Source organism: Podarcis vaucheri (genome assembly GCF_965113315.1).
Source record: "Podarcis vaucheri genome assembly, chromosome: 1".
In the NCBI taxonomy this organism is placed as follows: Eukaryota; Metazoa; Chordata; class Lepidosauria; order Squamata; family Lacertidae; genus Podarcis; species Podarcis vaucheri.
In genome coordinates, this window is record NC_138759.1 from 49,303,966 (window position 1) to 49,318,069 (window position 14,104).

Here is a 14,104-nt window from a genome sequence, read left to right on the forward strand (position 1 = left end):
GCGTATGAGAGATTTCTTAGGAACATGATGGGTGACAGCCAATCAGTGTCATATATAGCAGGTTTCAGCTATGAATCTGCAAAACATTTTTAAAAAAACCATCCCCATAGCGAAACCCCTTGCCTGAATCCCTGGCAAAGTGCTGCCTTGTCAGGTAGACCTTATGCCTAGAAATGTGGCAAGAAGAGCCCTTTTTGACCAGACCAACTAAAGGCCTAGTATCTAGTACAGCATCCTATAATGGCCAACCAGATGCCGAAGCCCACAAGCAATAGCTTTCTCCTAGAACTGGGTATTGAGAGGCATAATAACCCTGATCCCAGAGGCAGGATATAACCATCATGTTCATTACTGGTCACTGTTGATAGGCTAAAGCTCCAAAAGTTGCCTAATCCCCTTTAAAGTCATCTAGTTCAAGCCATTTCGATTATACAGAACCACTACCATAGAGTGCGGGAGATGAACTTATGTTTAAATATAAAACCAATCAATACTAGAATGTGTTAATCAGCTGTTCGAATCATGTTTCCAGGGGCCTGTTAGTCATGGGAGAGTGCCTATGCTGTCAGCTCTCCCGAAGAGTAGCTTATAAGAGCTATCTGACACGAATACCCATTGGCCTGGTTTGGGATGCTTACCTTCCAAATGACTTTCCAATGGCAGATGGCCGGGCCTCATAATAATACTGCTTGTATTCGTCCATCCATACTTCTGCTGTACGTTTGGTATTTCTGCAGATGCGAAAGGTGAACCACGGTTATTTACTGTACCGCTTGTCATGACATGAAATTAAGTCACCCTTATGGAAACTTCAACCCTCCCAAATTCTCATCGCCAGCAAATTTGGAAGCACAGGGATGTCATCACTAAGCTTGTACCTTTTCCCCAAAACAGGAACCAATTGATGGGTGGTGGTGTTTGCACCCCATCTCGGAGCTTGCAAGACCAAACAGATTCATCCATCCCAACGGCTGCATCAACATAAAACAGCTATTCAACTGTTATTTTCTCTAAGGTTATTTATATCCCGCAGAACCTTGGATATGCAGGGAAGAATTCAACATAGTTATTAAGCTTGCCTGATGGAATGACTGGCCTTCGCCTTCCCCTACTTGCTATTGTGGGGGTTCTCCTGAACCTAATCCAGAGCCAATTTGGGGGAGAATGCATGGAAAAGAGAGGGGCGTGTGTTCAGATGGAACAACACAAGCACATTCCTGTGAGAAAATCCCAGTAAAGGAAGAGGTACACTGGTTTCCCACCATGGCAGCTAACAAAATTCTATGGCAGCCACTCAGTTGTCCTTCCTGTATCCAGTGGTGTTCGCGTGTGAGTGGGACAGAGTTCTGCTTGCATAATGGGACTTCTCCATCCTCTCCTCTCCCTTTCAGCTCTCTGCTCTGGAAAATTGACAACACAAGGGACTGCAGAAGAAGTCCTATTGTGCAAGCAGAACTTCGTTCACATGATGTTGGATTCAACCCATTGCCTCCACTCAGAGCGGCTGCCACTCTGTGGCACATGCGGAAGATCCGGAAGCCTCTTAACCGTCCTGCATACTTGGGGTCATAACAGGTGCAAAATATGTAAGAGGGTTGAGACATCTGGATCTTCCACATATGCCACAAAGCAGCTATGAGTGGAGAGTAATTGAATAGGGATTTACTGGCTGCCGTGCGGGGGTAAAAAAACTTGCGTTGCTGGTGAAGAGAAGAGGAAAACCGGGGTTGCTGTTTTTGGCAGGAGCCGCATGTTTTCCATAATGTCTAATTCTGGCCAAAACATATCAGCGGTTTGCGAGAACCCACACAGAAATTAACACTGGGTTACTATAGACCACAAGTATTGAGCCTGTGCAACTGTACTCCTGCATGATAAACAGTCACCCTTAATTTAAAAATCATATTTTTACATTAAATAGGGGCTCATTGTCAAATATACTTCAATGGTTTTTATAAACTGCTATTTAATTAGGGTATAGCTCACACACTACTCTGCATTAGTATAGTGGTTTTTTCCAAGTATATAAAGTATATACCCAATGTATATAGAGGCTTTAAAATACTATTTCCAGAGTATTAGAGAAGTGTTTGCTATAAATACAAATAAACAAAAACAGCAAGAAACGAGATAGATTTAGCCAGGAATATCCAAGCAGCTTTCATGAATTCCATATGGGTTCATACTCAAGTCCCTGAGTGAAGGAAGAAAACTGGCAAATAACTCAAGAAGTTGGCCCCAGTGTCCTTTCTTTCCTTCAGGCAAACACTATATCCTAGTTGGGCCTAAATGCACTCTGCCACCCTCCTGTTTCCTGAACTGGGATCAAGGAGTCACCCATTCCTACTTGATATAGGTCAGCGCATTTCCCTCAGGGAAGTCATACGGATGGCGCTTCCTGAAAACGTGTCCTACTCGGCTGCAGGGAACGATCTCCAAGCTGCCTCCACACATCCAGACGCGGAAAGAAAGCTCTAGAAAAGATCCAAGACAGCAGAAAAATAAAGTGAGAGAAGAAATGTGAAGGTTTTATGCCTTATTTTTCACTCCCATCTCACCTTGTACATGACTAATACAATGAGAAACCACAAAGGCAAGAATGGGTAAAGTGAAAAAGGATTTCTTGAAGAAGATGATGCTTCTTGCTGAGGGGGGAAATAAATGCATTTCCAGATGACTTCCCCTCCCTGGTCCCTCTGATCAGGATAGTGATGAGCTTCCTGGTCTTTTTAGGTGGAGTCTTGGGACCCCTCCTTTCAATTACACATTCAAGATTATTTTGTGCTTATGATGCTATCAAAGTGATCATGCATGATTCCACGTTCAATACTGTTTGCACCTGCAAAAGGTTTGGGGTGGTCGTACTGTTTCATTTCCAATCAGTGCACATCCGGTAACTTCTTGCTGAAATCCTGTAACTTTATACCCCACAGATGTTCTAGTGTATTTTTTATCCCACTTCTGTTGTCCCATAATCCCTCCGGACAGCAGTACTGTGGCAGCATTGGGGAAGCATTGCAGAACAAACTAAAGCAGAACCACTAAATCTACCACTAAACTAAATCTACCACTAATGCACTATTATTGTGTCAAGAACACGTTGTAGAAAAGACCCACAACAAAACACCAGTCAGGAGGGGCCTTTCTGTAAGCTATCAATATGTATGGCATTATTCTGTAACAGTGAGCAATTAAGATTACAACAGACTTGTTCACCAGAGTTAAGATTCTCTTGATATAAATGAGCAGAGTTCTATTCATCCAATGGGACTTCACCTTCTTCTTCCCTCCCCCAGCAGCCTCCTATGCTTCCCCCCAAATCTACTTGTTTGGGGGGGTGTCCCCCAACCCTCCAGAGCATATGGGAGCATGTAGGAAGCTGCAAGGGGGAGGAAAGGAAGGAGAAGTCATGCTGCATGAGACAAAATTTGTTCTGCTTTTACACAGACCCTGTTGGATACATTCCAGAGTGTCTAAAGGGAAAGACAGTACATATTAGAGAAGATTGTTAGAGTCAGATGAAAGGAATCAATTTCAAGGGCTGAATCGGTGTGAGAGTACAAAGCGAGGGACAGGAAATGGAAGACGAATGCATGATCTTAAGGGCACTGGTGAAAATAGACATTGAAAAACATTGTGGTGTTCCAAGCAACACGTTTCACATTGAGATTAAAGAGATGCCAAAAGATTATGGGAATTCTAGAAAAATGTGTAATCCGCTTTAATCACTGCTTAGGGGGATGTCTGCACTGGTCAATGTTTGTGCTTTTTAAAATATCTGGACCACTACTGCTTGTGCAGGTCCACACGTATTATGGGAATCAACACTGGAACTGCAAAAACCTGGAAGCATAATGGGCCAAAGAGCCTGTCTGAAACCTCCCCTTTTCTTAAAATTGGAATTGTCTCTCTTTATTGTACAACCTTTCAGAAAAACCCCAAACCCACTATTGATTCACTTGCTAAGCAACTCACAGTTTCCTACGGCAGTGTCTGACCCTGTTTATTTAAACAGATATATTCTGACCCATCCCCCTTTGCTTCTAGACGTTTCGCTGCCCTGAAGTAAAATTCACTTTTATTTCTTTGTTAATAGCATCAGAGGACCACCAGGGCTTTGATGTTCAAAAGCTCATTTGAATCACTGAAGAGAGGTGACCTTGCAAAAGCTTATGGATCCATCCTCCTGCGTTTAATATCTGCCACTCTGGTCAAGCTCCCTATTTGAATATTTATTTGGAGGCACAAAGAAAACACCAGGGAAGGGACTGCCAGATCAATCACAAAGGAGGGGAGAGGTTGTACAGTCACTAGAAAGGGCTTTCATGGATATTTCATATTATGCACTGTCTCTGATATGTTCTTTTGTCTGGCCACTGAAGGTCAATACGTGATGGTGAAGACCAATGGCATCTACTGCCACAGGTGGAGTAGGAAAAGCAGATTTATCACCAGCCCCAAGTGATATGGATCCTGGCCTTCACCCCAAGCCTCTAGTTCCTGCCAGGGCCCACTAGCTATGGAAGTTTGGTGGGTGGCCCTTGCATGGAACTCCTGGGAGAGCTGGATCTGGCCAGCATGTTGCAGGGGTTTTTTTGAAAGAAGGTGAAGACCTTTCTCACCACCCTTTTATGGTAATCTGGTTTTATGAGCTGAGTTGGGAAACATTTATTTGCATCTTTCTTCTATCATTACTGATTTTGTGGTGTTTAATTAGGATTTAATTATGGTTTTTATTGTGTTTGAATTGGATTATTTCTATAAGCTGCTTTGGGAGCCTGCTGGCTGAAGCATGGGATAGGAATAAATAAAACAGACCTGTGGCCAATATCTTAACTCCATTTCCCCTCAATCTGGAACGCAAAAGCATTCTGAAAGCCCAATGCAATGTTAGTTATCCAACTCTGACCCATTTCCTTCTCCGAGCTCCTAGCTGCCACCACCCTCCAGCATCATGGTTGAATCCTTAGCAGTTTTGTACTAATCTAACTAACATAATCCATGACATTTCCTGTTTCTGGACCCCTTTCAAGATCCCAGTACATTTCTGAGCACAATTCAAAGTGTTGGCATTGACCTTTAAAACCCTAAATGGCCTCAGCCCAGTATACCTGAAGGAGCGTCTCCACCCCCGTCGTTCGGCCCAGACACTGAGGTCCAGCGCCGAGGGCCTTCTGGCGGTTCCCTCACTGTGAGAAGTGAGGTTACAGAGAACCAGGCAGAGGGCTTTCTCAGTGGTGGCACTCATCCTGTGGAACGTTGTCCCCATCAGATGTCAAGGAAATAAACAACTACCAGAGTTTTAGAAGACATCTGAAGGCAGCCCTGTTTAGGGAAGTTTTTAATGTTTGATGTTTTATTGTATTTTTAATATTTTGTTGGAAGCCGCCCAGAGTGGCTGGGGAAACCCAGCCAGATGGGCGGGGTACAAATAATAAATTGTTGTTGTTGTTATTGTTATTATCATCTTTGAACACATATGCATGCAAACCAGTAATAAAGATCTCGCAAAAATGTTGTCTAAGAATCTGTAGAGTGAGACTGACATATACATAGATCTGCAGAGCAGTATGCCTGGTGGCTGGAAACAGATCTTATCAGTCTGCAAGTAGTTCCTGGATGAGGGTGAAAGCCACAAATCTACGATGCTCCCAACCAGAAGGAAACGTTGTGTGACCAGGTGACCTGGGAAGAACTGAAGAGAGTAGACAACAAAAGTAGAAGTCACGGCATCAACTCACCAAAGTTCTCTCCTCCCCAGATGTCCATCTGAGTGTCATATTTTCCAAGATGGTTAAACCAAGATTTATCTATCACAAAGATGCCTCCTGCTATGACAGGTGTTCTAGGGGAAATGAGGGCAAGAAAGGATTTACACAAAATATCAGTGAAATATATTTAAATGCAATAGAAACATACTGCATATATACAGCAACATGTTCCATCTGAAGTCATTTAGAAAGAAGAACCATTAGACTCCAGATTTTTCTATGAGCTGGTGCAGACTTAATTAAGAGTAAAACCTTAACTGTAGTTAAGAGATTAGAAGCAAGTGCAAGATCACTCATGTTCTCTCTCTCTCTCCCCCCCCCCATGTATGTACATACACACAATCACACACACAGCCCTTAACTGCAGTTACATTGGCAGCAATTATAACCTGGTTTCTGCATAACCAGAGTATGGTATTGTTTAAGAACTAAGCAAGTAAGCCAAGCAGAAGACCCTGAAGCAAAATGCAAGTTGACTGATTTTCTACACCCATGCCAGAGGCATACCTAAAGATTCAGCTGGCAGTGCAACCAGGCACCTCCTTTGCCCCCCAACTGAACCATCTAATCCCGATTGGGAAGATAGGGAAAGGCAAGTAAATCCTGCCATATTAATAGTAACAATAATAATTATTAGTAATACATTTATATCCCACCTTTGTTCCAAGGAACTCAAGGCAGCACTCATGTTTCTCCCCCTCTCCATTTTAACTTCACAACAACCCTGTGGGGTACGTTCGGCTGAGAGACAGTGATTGTCCAATGGGTTTTCTCATGGAGGAAAGGGCTATTGAAGGCTAATAGCCATCATAGCTATGCCCTGCCTCTATAGCTGGAGGAAATAATGCTTCTGAACACCAGTTGCTGGAAACCACAGGAGAGGAGAGTGTGCTCTCCTGCTTGAATCCTGCTTGCAGGTTTCCCACAGGCATCTGGTTGGCCACTGTGAGAACAGAATGCTGGACTACATGGGCCCTTGGCCTCATCCAGCAGACTCTTCTATTGTTCTCATGCTCTTAAGAGTTTCATGGCTGAGTGGGGATTTGAAGCCCAGTCTCCTAGGTTCAACACCCTAACCACTACACTGAACCACAGCACTAAAGTCAGGCAGAAGAATGTACAGACCTTCTGATTCAGCCATGTGGACCAGCAGACACTAGAGCAAGCTTAATCATCCTGGGTGCTTAAGACTAGAGGAGTTGGGGGTACTGTACTAGAGATCCAACACCCACAAATTCAGGCAGTGTGGACACCCATATGAGTGCGAATCAGTTGATAAGATTATGCTTCAATCCACCTATCTTCCTTCTTTTAATTTGCCTCGATTTGGTGGTCCTTATCTGCATTATATGGGACGCGGGTGGCGCTGTGGGTTAAACCACAGGGCCTAGAACTTGCTGATCAGAAGGTTGGTGGTTTGAATCCCTGCGATGGGGTGAGCTCCCGTTGCTCGGTCCCTGCTCCTGCCAACCTAGCAGTTCGAAAGCACGTCATAGTGCAAGTAGATAAATAGGTACCGCTCCGGCAGGAAGGTAAATGGCGTTTCCGTGTGCTGCTCTGGTTCGCCAGAAGCGGCTTAGTCATGCTGGCCACATGACCCGGAAGCTGTACGCCGGCTCCCGGGATGAGCGCCGCAACCCCAGAGTTGGCCATGACTGGACCTAATGGTCAGGGGTCCCTTTACCTTTACCTATCTGCATTACAGTATGTGTGGAGAGAGAATGTGTGTATATATCAGAATTAATCAGGCAGTGAATATATAGGTCACCACCACAGAATGTGCAAATGGTTTTGTTGAAACCTTGAGGGAAAAGGATGGCCTTGTCTTGGCCACAGTAGACCCTATTCTGGTCACGCGCCAGTTCATTGTTCCTGCTAGACAGTTCATTGTTCCTGCTAGACAGTGGTAACAATTTCTAAAATGAGGGCCATGACATTTCCCCTGCTTCAGAAAGGAGATGGCCGCATATATTCATAACAGCCTGAAAAACCAATATACTATGCACTGCAGGCCACTCAAGCCAACAGATTGAGTTGCAAGTATTTGTCAGGAATATTAAAACTCTTCAGGGAACAATAGATATTGATTAACTGCAGCTCTTAAATGAACCACACATGACCTCTGAACACTTCCCGTGGTAACATCAACAAATGGAACAGCTTCTCATATCAGACAAAAAGATGAAGTTGTGAGCAAAAGAGCTTACCTGATGGACTCAGTAGGATCTGTTCTGGACAATTTTTGCTCAATGGGGATTTGCTCCCACTTAAAGTGAAGGCTCCAGTCAAACCCTAAAATGCGGAACAGAGTAGAACATGTTTGCAGTTTCTCAAATACAGAGGAAAACCAGAAACTAACAAGGGTTTCTGGAAAATGTGAAAATAGGCTTCAAGTCTCCATTTAGGATACTTTGGGAAGAAGCTTGGAACACAGCAACACATACCACTTAGTAATAATTAGATGGTGTTGACACTGCTTATTCGCACATGATCTCAGGGCAGCAGGAGACAAGCAGACTTGTGTTAGCCAGGCCTCAAGGTATCCCTATAGATGCGCCCTGTTCCTTAGCGGTATTTATCTGAGCTCAATTGCATTCCAAATCTTCCAATGTGTGTTCCCAGAGAGAAATGCAATAATTAGTGCTTCAGCCTTCCACTCAGACTGTCCTATGCCTCATTGGCCGCCAAAGTTATGAGACGTTAATCAGCACTCTCAGTGGGATGACATGTATTTCCGGGAACAAAGTCTCTCTGTTCACTGTAATTGGCTTTTCCCCATGCGCATCACATAAAATGCTGCCTAATTTACCATTTTTGCAAATTGGGAAGATCCTGTGGGAAGGAAGGTGAATGGCAGGAGCTGTATGGAAGTGGGCTCTGCAAAACTGAGAGGGAGGGGAAGTTGAGACCTGCACTTGAGTAGAAGGAGTGTTTCCCCAACACTTGGGGAAAGGGTGGTGGATGTGTAGATGTCTCCCCCCCCCCAAGAGAACAGAGCGGAGCAGCTGGACTTCTTTGCATTTGGGTTCCTTGTATATATATATATATAAAGGGTGAAATAAAAGGAAATTCTGGGGGCTTATCAAATATAAGGCTTCCCCATATTAATCACTTAGTATGCTGGTCATCTGTATTAGTAATCTGTGGCAGATGGCACTGAATGGGGAAAGACATTTGTGCTTTCCAAAGCAGATTCCTCTCCTTATTCAAGGAAATCTTTGCTTTCCTCTTCCTTTGTTTTTATGTCATTTTTATTTATATCTTTTACTACTCTTTTTTTAAAAGCAGGTTCTTCTCTCCCCCCCCCGTGAACCCCAACAAACATGCATAGATCAGCTGAGGAGGAGGAAGGTGCGCATTTTCTAAATTAATGTCTGGTTCTCTCTTTCCCTTCCATGTGTGTATGTGCTAGGAATGTGTGTTAAGGAGGTTGTGTGTTTGTGTATGCTTGACCATACCCACTGTTGGAATATGGCCTCTGAGAGCTCTCCGTGCAATAAACCCAGCTCTTGGGCTGAAGCAGCTACTCTAAGACATCACAGGCTTTCCCTCCTCTAAGAATCCCTTGCCGCTCCATGTATTGCCTCCTCGATTAACCTACAACCATCTCTAGGCACACCAGCCTTTTCCCTTGACACCACAAAGTCAGCCTTTCCTGCGATAAATCTGCCTGGCAGCAGCAGAAGAGAAATATCTCCCCAATTTGCACCTCTCTTTCCCAGTTTCTTGCCTTGGCAAGCATCAATGCCATCACCTGCCTATGGGAGGGATTGCACCACATCCCCCTAACAGCTCCTGATTCATGAAATTCCCTCCACCTGTCAATCTTCCCTGCTCCTGGCGGCTCAGGATAAAGGCACATCTGTGAAGACCTAGGAATTGCATGTAAGCCTTTTTTGAAACTTAGCCTATAGCCCGCACGGTTGTGTATAACATAGCCTGTTTTGTTTGATTTTGTACCCTGCTTTCTTGATTTCTATCCTTTCCCTCGGAGCCTGATAAAGCCTTCTCTGCTAGAGTATGTAGTTTAGCTGCCTTCTACTGCTAAATGGGAGTGAGCAGGGAAAGGGCTGGAGCTTTTCCAGTCACATCTGGAGATCAGCTGCAGGTGCCCTTCGTCCAAGTTAATAATCCATAGGCTGTGGGCAGCTCACAAGCCCAAGGGGTAACTGCTGGCCATTGGTTCATAGAACTGGAGAGCTGGAAGGGACCAAGAGGGTCATCTAGTCCAACTCCCTGCAATGCAGGCATCTTTTTGTCCAATGTGGGGCTCGAATCCCAACCCTGAGATTAAGAGTCTCATGCTTTTCCAACTAAGCTATTGTCAGAACTAATTTAAAAAGAAAGGAGACTGTGTGACACTCAGGCAGAATCTCTTTCACAGCGCATATATATTATTAAACTTCATTTTAAGGTGTGTGAAATTACAGATACAATAGATGGAGCCACAGTATTAAATGCAAAACGAGAGATAATGTCACGGGCTTAAAACAAGCATGAGCTTATTTTTAGAAACCACAAATTAAGAGCGTTTTGGTATTTAAGGTTGAGGAATAAGGATGGGGAACAGGGAAGGAACTGACAGCAAGGTGACTTCCCCTCATTCAGTTGTAACCTGAACCCCCTTCCCAGATTCTTACTGTTTTCATAGAAATTGCCAGTGCATTTTCAGGTGTTACCTACAAGAACTATGAAAGGCTAAATGCTACTGTGTGTGTGTGTGTGTGTGTGTGTGTGTTTATAAATGTGAAAGCTGGATTCTGCACAAACTGTTCAAGGCTGTACTCCATAATCACAGCCATGAAGATTTGAAATTACACACATATACACACTCTGAGCACAGGCTCAACTGCTGATGAAATCCTAGGCTTTTATTCTGGCATATTTGGCATCGAGATCAAAAGGAACCAGCTATGTTGGGCCTATCCAGGGGGAGGGAGACCTTTCTTAAGAATTTACTTATTCACCTTACCTACCTCCCCTCAAATCTGCTGATGCTGCTAAGTAGGCAAAATTTTCCAGGCTTATCACATCGATGATAGGACTCACCACCCGAGTATAATCCTGAAAGAAAAGACAAGGAAGGAAAGAAATTAGAATTTTGCCAGGAGGGAGGGAGATTAAGCGTCAGGAAATCAGAGACCATGAGATTTATGCACATAGCGGAATGAGAAGCATATTTGCATACTGCCTTACTTTCTTAGTCCCAGCACGGAACCTGGAGATAAGGAAGGGACAAATCTGTGGCTTTTGGGGGAGATTTTAACCCCTCAGTTGTCGTTGTCGGGGGGGGGGGGGTTTGGGGGGGGGTTGCAGCTGAGATTCAAAGGAACTTCTTCCACAATTAACAGAAGGACAAGGAGGAAGAGGGGGTGGAGATTCATAACACAATGGCTACTGGTAAAATGTATGTTCTTGATTTTCTGGTCACATATGCAGGACATGGTTTCAAAGGGTTATTGATCAGAGACACTATCAGATCATGCAGGTGTACTGTTAAGCTTTGATTTCCTACAGTCATCCTAGGAAAGCTGTTGACAGACTAGAATTATGGAGGTGGGAAACTGCTGCTTCTGACAGAAGCCATTTCCCTTTCTGATTCCACGGGAGAACTTGATAGAGAAAGCCTCCCTTTGGCACTTGAGATGCACAATCGTTTAAAGCCATTTTATCCGCATCCTTCTCCTGATTTTGCTCATAGTTTCATGAAGTCTGCTTGCTTAGGCAATGTTAATTGTTCCACTGAATCATCTTGCAGGGAAATCTGTCTGTCTCTCCAACTGTTCTTATTACTTCTGCGGGTGCATCCATACCAGATGTTCCCAGAGATACATCCCAGGGACAGCTGGTGAAGTCTATCTCATATCCCAAGTGGTGTCCCTAACTAGGGCTTTAATTCCAGGTTTCGTCACTGCAAAGTGAATGCCTCATTAAAGAGATACTCACTTGCCCTGAAATAGCCTTGGTAATTAGGAACATTTACTCCTAGCAAGGCTCCTGCTTGAAACAGCCGACAACGGGTGCTTCCAGGCGGTTGCTGTTTTGGGGTGGGATTCCGTCACATACCATACAATTCAGGTTGCACAATTATAGTTGATTGGGTTGGCTTGTGCAACAAACCCACTTCCCCAAAATGCACTGGGAAGTAAAAAGAAAAAAGGTAAAGGACCCCGGATGGTTAAGTCCAGTCAAAGGCGACTATGGGGTTGCGGCGCTCATCTTGCTTTCAGGCCGAGGGAGCCGGCGTTTGTCCACAGACAGCTTTCTGGGTCATGTGGCCAGCATGACTAAACTGCTTCTCACACAACGGAACACCATTATGGAAGCCAGAGTGCACAGAAACGCTGTTTACCTTCCTGCCGCCGCAGCAGTACCTGTTTATCTACTTGCACTGGTGTGCTTTCGAACTGCTGGGTTGGCAAAAGCTGAGACAGAGCAACGGGAGCTCACTCCATCGCGGGGATTCGAACCGCCAACCTTCTGACTGGCAAGCCCAAAAGGCTCAGTGGTTTAGAACACAGCGCCACCCGCTGGGCTATAGCATAATACTTGCTGTGGTGAGATGCCATTTAACCGGCTCTCCACAAGCAGATCAGAATGAATGCTCATTCAACAGCCAATGCAGTCTTATCTCCCGGTCAACAAATAAGGACAAGCATTCAATAAACAAGCCATTTGGAAGCATCCTATGCCAGGTACGTACTCACAGGCACATCTAATCATGGATAGACAGCCCAAGAGGCTATTCCAGCAATTTTTGGCTCTAAGGGTGGGAAGAGAACGGCATCTACCCCCTTATGAGTGAATAAGGTGGCTGTTTGCAGGAAAGTAGGGCTGGTATCCATGTTTGGCCTGGCTGCTGACCTACCGAGGCCCAGCCCTTTGGAGCTTCTGCTCATGGTCATTGCAACAAGCTTTTTCACCCGCCTCTTGCTCTGGCCCAGACAACCATGGAGACAAAGCAGGATCAGCGGATGTCACTGCCTGCTTGCTCACTGTCAAGCAGGGAAGGCGCTGAGATCTCCTGCTGGCAGACAGGAACATCCTTCAGCCAGAGAATCCATTAATGACTAATCATTTAAGCAGGCTCAGGACTTGGGTGAAGAATCCCTGTTGTGCTTTTTAACACATTCTGCCTGCAAAATACAAAAGGCAGTGCAGAAACCTATGAAGTGAGGACAATGGGAGTTAGCCCCAGGCATAATTTTTGAAGGCTGTGCTAGAGCAGGTATAGCCCACAAGGAAAACCCATAGGGAGAGTGGTTAATTTGGACAGTCGGGGGCTGCCTACCTTTAGAAGGGGTGAAGGAAGACAAACGAGCAGGCAAAAGGGTCAAAAGCTGGTCTCCCTGCAAAGTGGTTGGAGGCCAACAGACAAAACAGATGTTTCATGTTTAGGCAGTAGAAGCCTAGGGGTCAAAGATAGCTGGCATTGACAAGCTCCAAGAGATCTAAATTCGAACCAGCTCACGGCACATAAAAGGCAGCAACTTCAGAAACGGTGACCTTGAAAATGGTGTGGGAGAGACGGCTGTGGCGAAGTAAGACCCTTGTGACACTTAAGCTGTGTGACACTTGTGAATTTTTGAAAATACCAGGCATAGTGGGAAGAAGGGAATTGCCCTCAGAAACGCAGCACATGATCAGGAGAGGTTCAAGCCTCTCTTTCCTGGGGCCATGATAGTGGTAAAACCTGCCTGCAAGGCAACTTACGTTAGGAAGAGAGCTCCAAGCAGTGTTTTCCTAATGTAAACCTGCCACATGGAAGGGAGCAGTTTTCACTAACATGCTAATTTTACTAACAGGCTTAAACCGGGGTGGGTGGGAACCTGCTGCCCTCCAGATATTGCTGGATACCAATTCCCACCAGTCCCAACTAGCACGGCCAGTGGCAGGGGATGATGGGTCCAGTAACATGCAGCAGGACACAGATTTCCCCCTCCCGACTCCTAGCTTAAATTTGCCCTAACCAAACGCCACATTCCCAAGGGCAATCAGTTGCCACCTTCTGCACTAGGCATTTAATTAAACAACAACAACAACACAATGTGGTTGAGAATCACATCACCTGCATCACATATAGTTAGGCTCTGAGATCTGGGCACAAAGATGAAATGAAGGGGGGTTTGGGGGGTTTTCCCCATGTGTCTAAAGGTATGTTAAGTCTACTAGTTTATATTAGTTTATATCATAACTGTCATTGTTAACTCCACTCAACCACCCAAATAATCCTGGGAATTATAGTTGGGTGACAGTGGTGAAAATTCTTTTAGAGGCTCCAAGCTGCCCTCACAGAACATCAGTACCTGGGAGAGGAAAGGGCTGGTAAATAT

The 14,104-nt window shown here is 44.8% G+C and overlaps 1 protein-coding gene across 3 annotated transcripts in view; it reads right to left on the reverse strand.

The window, feature by feature from the left end:
- Nucleotides 1–14,104, reverse strand: part of GALNT16 (polypeptide N-acetylgalactosaminyltransferase 16) — a 141,385-nt gene that overhangs the window by 21,576 nt on the left and 105,705 nt on the right. For all 3 annotated transcript variants that reach the window (XR_014220403.1, XM_082225185.1, XM_082225184.1), the window contains exons 7-11: nt 10,748–10,835; nt 7,979–8,063; nt 5,742–5,845; nt 2,348–2,474; nt 639–731 (exon numbers count right to left, since the gene is read on the reverse strand). Coding sequence is in view for 2 of the 3 variants with exons in the window: in XM_082225185.1 (XP_082081311.1) it covers nt 639–731; nt 2,348–2,474; nt 5,742–5,845; nt 7,979–8,063; nt 10,748–10,835 (497 nt within the window). In the remaining variant the exon portion in view is untranslated. The remainder of the gene's footprint in view (nt 1–638; nt 732–2,347; nt 2,475–5,741; nt 5,846–7,978; nt 8,064–10,747; nt 10,836–14,104) is intronic.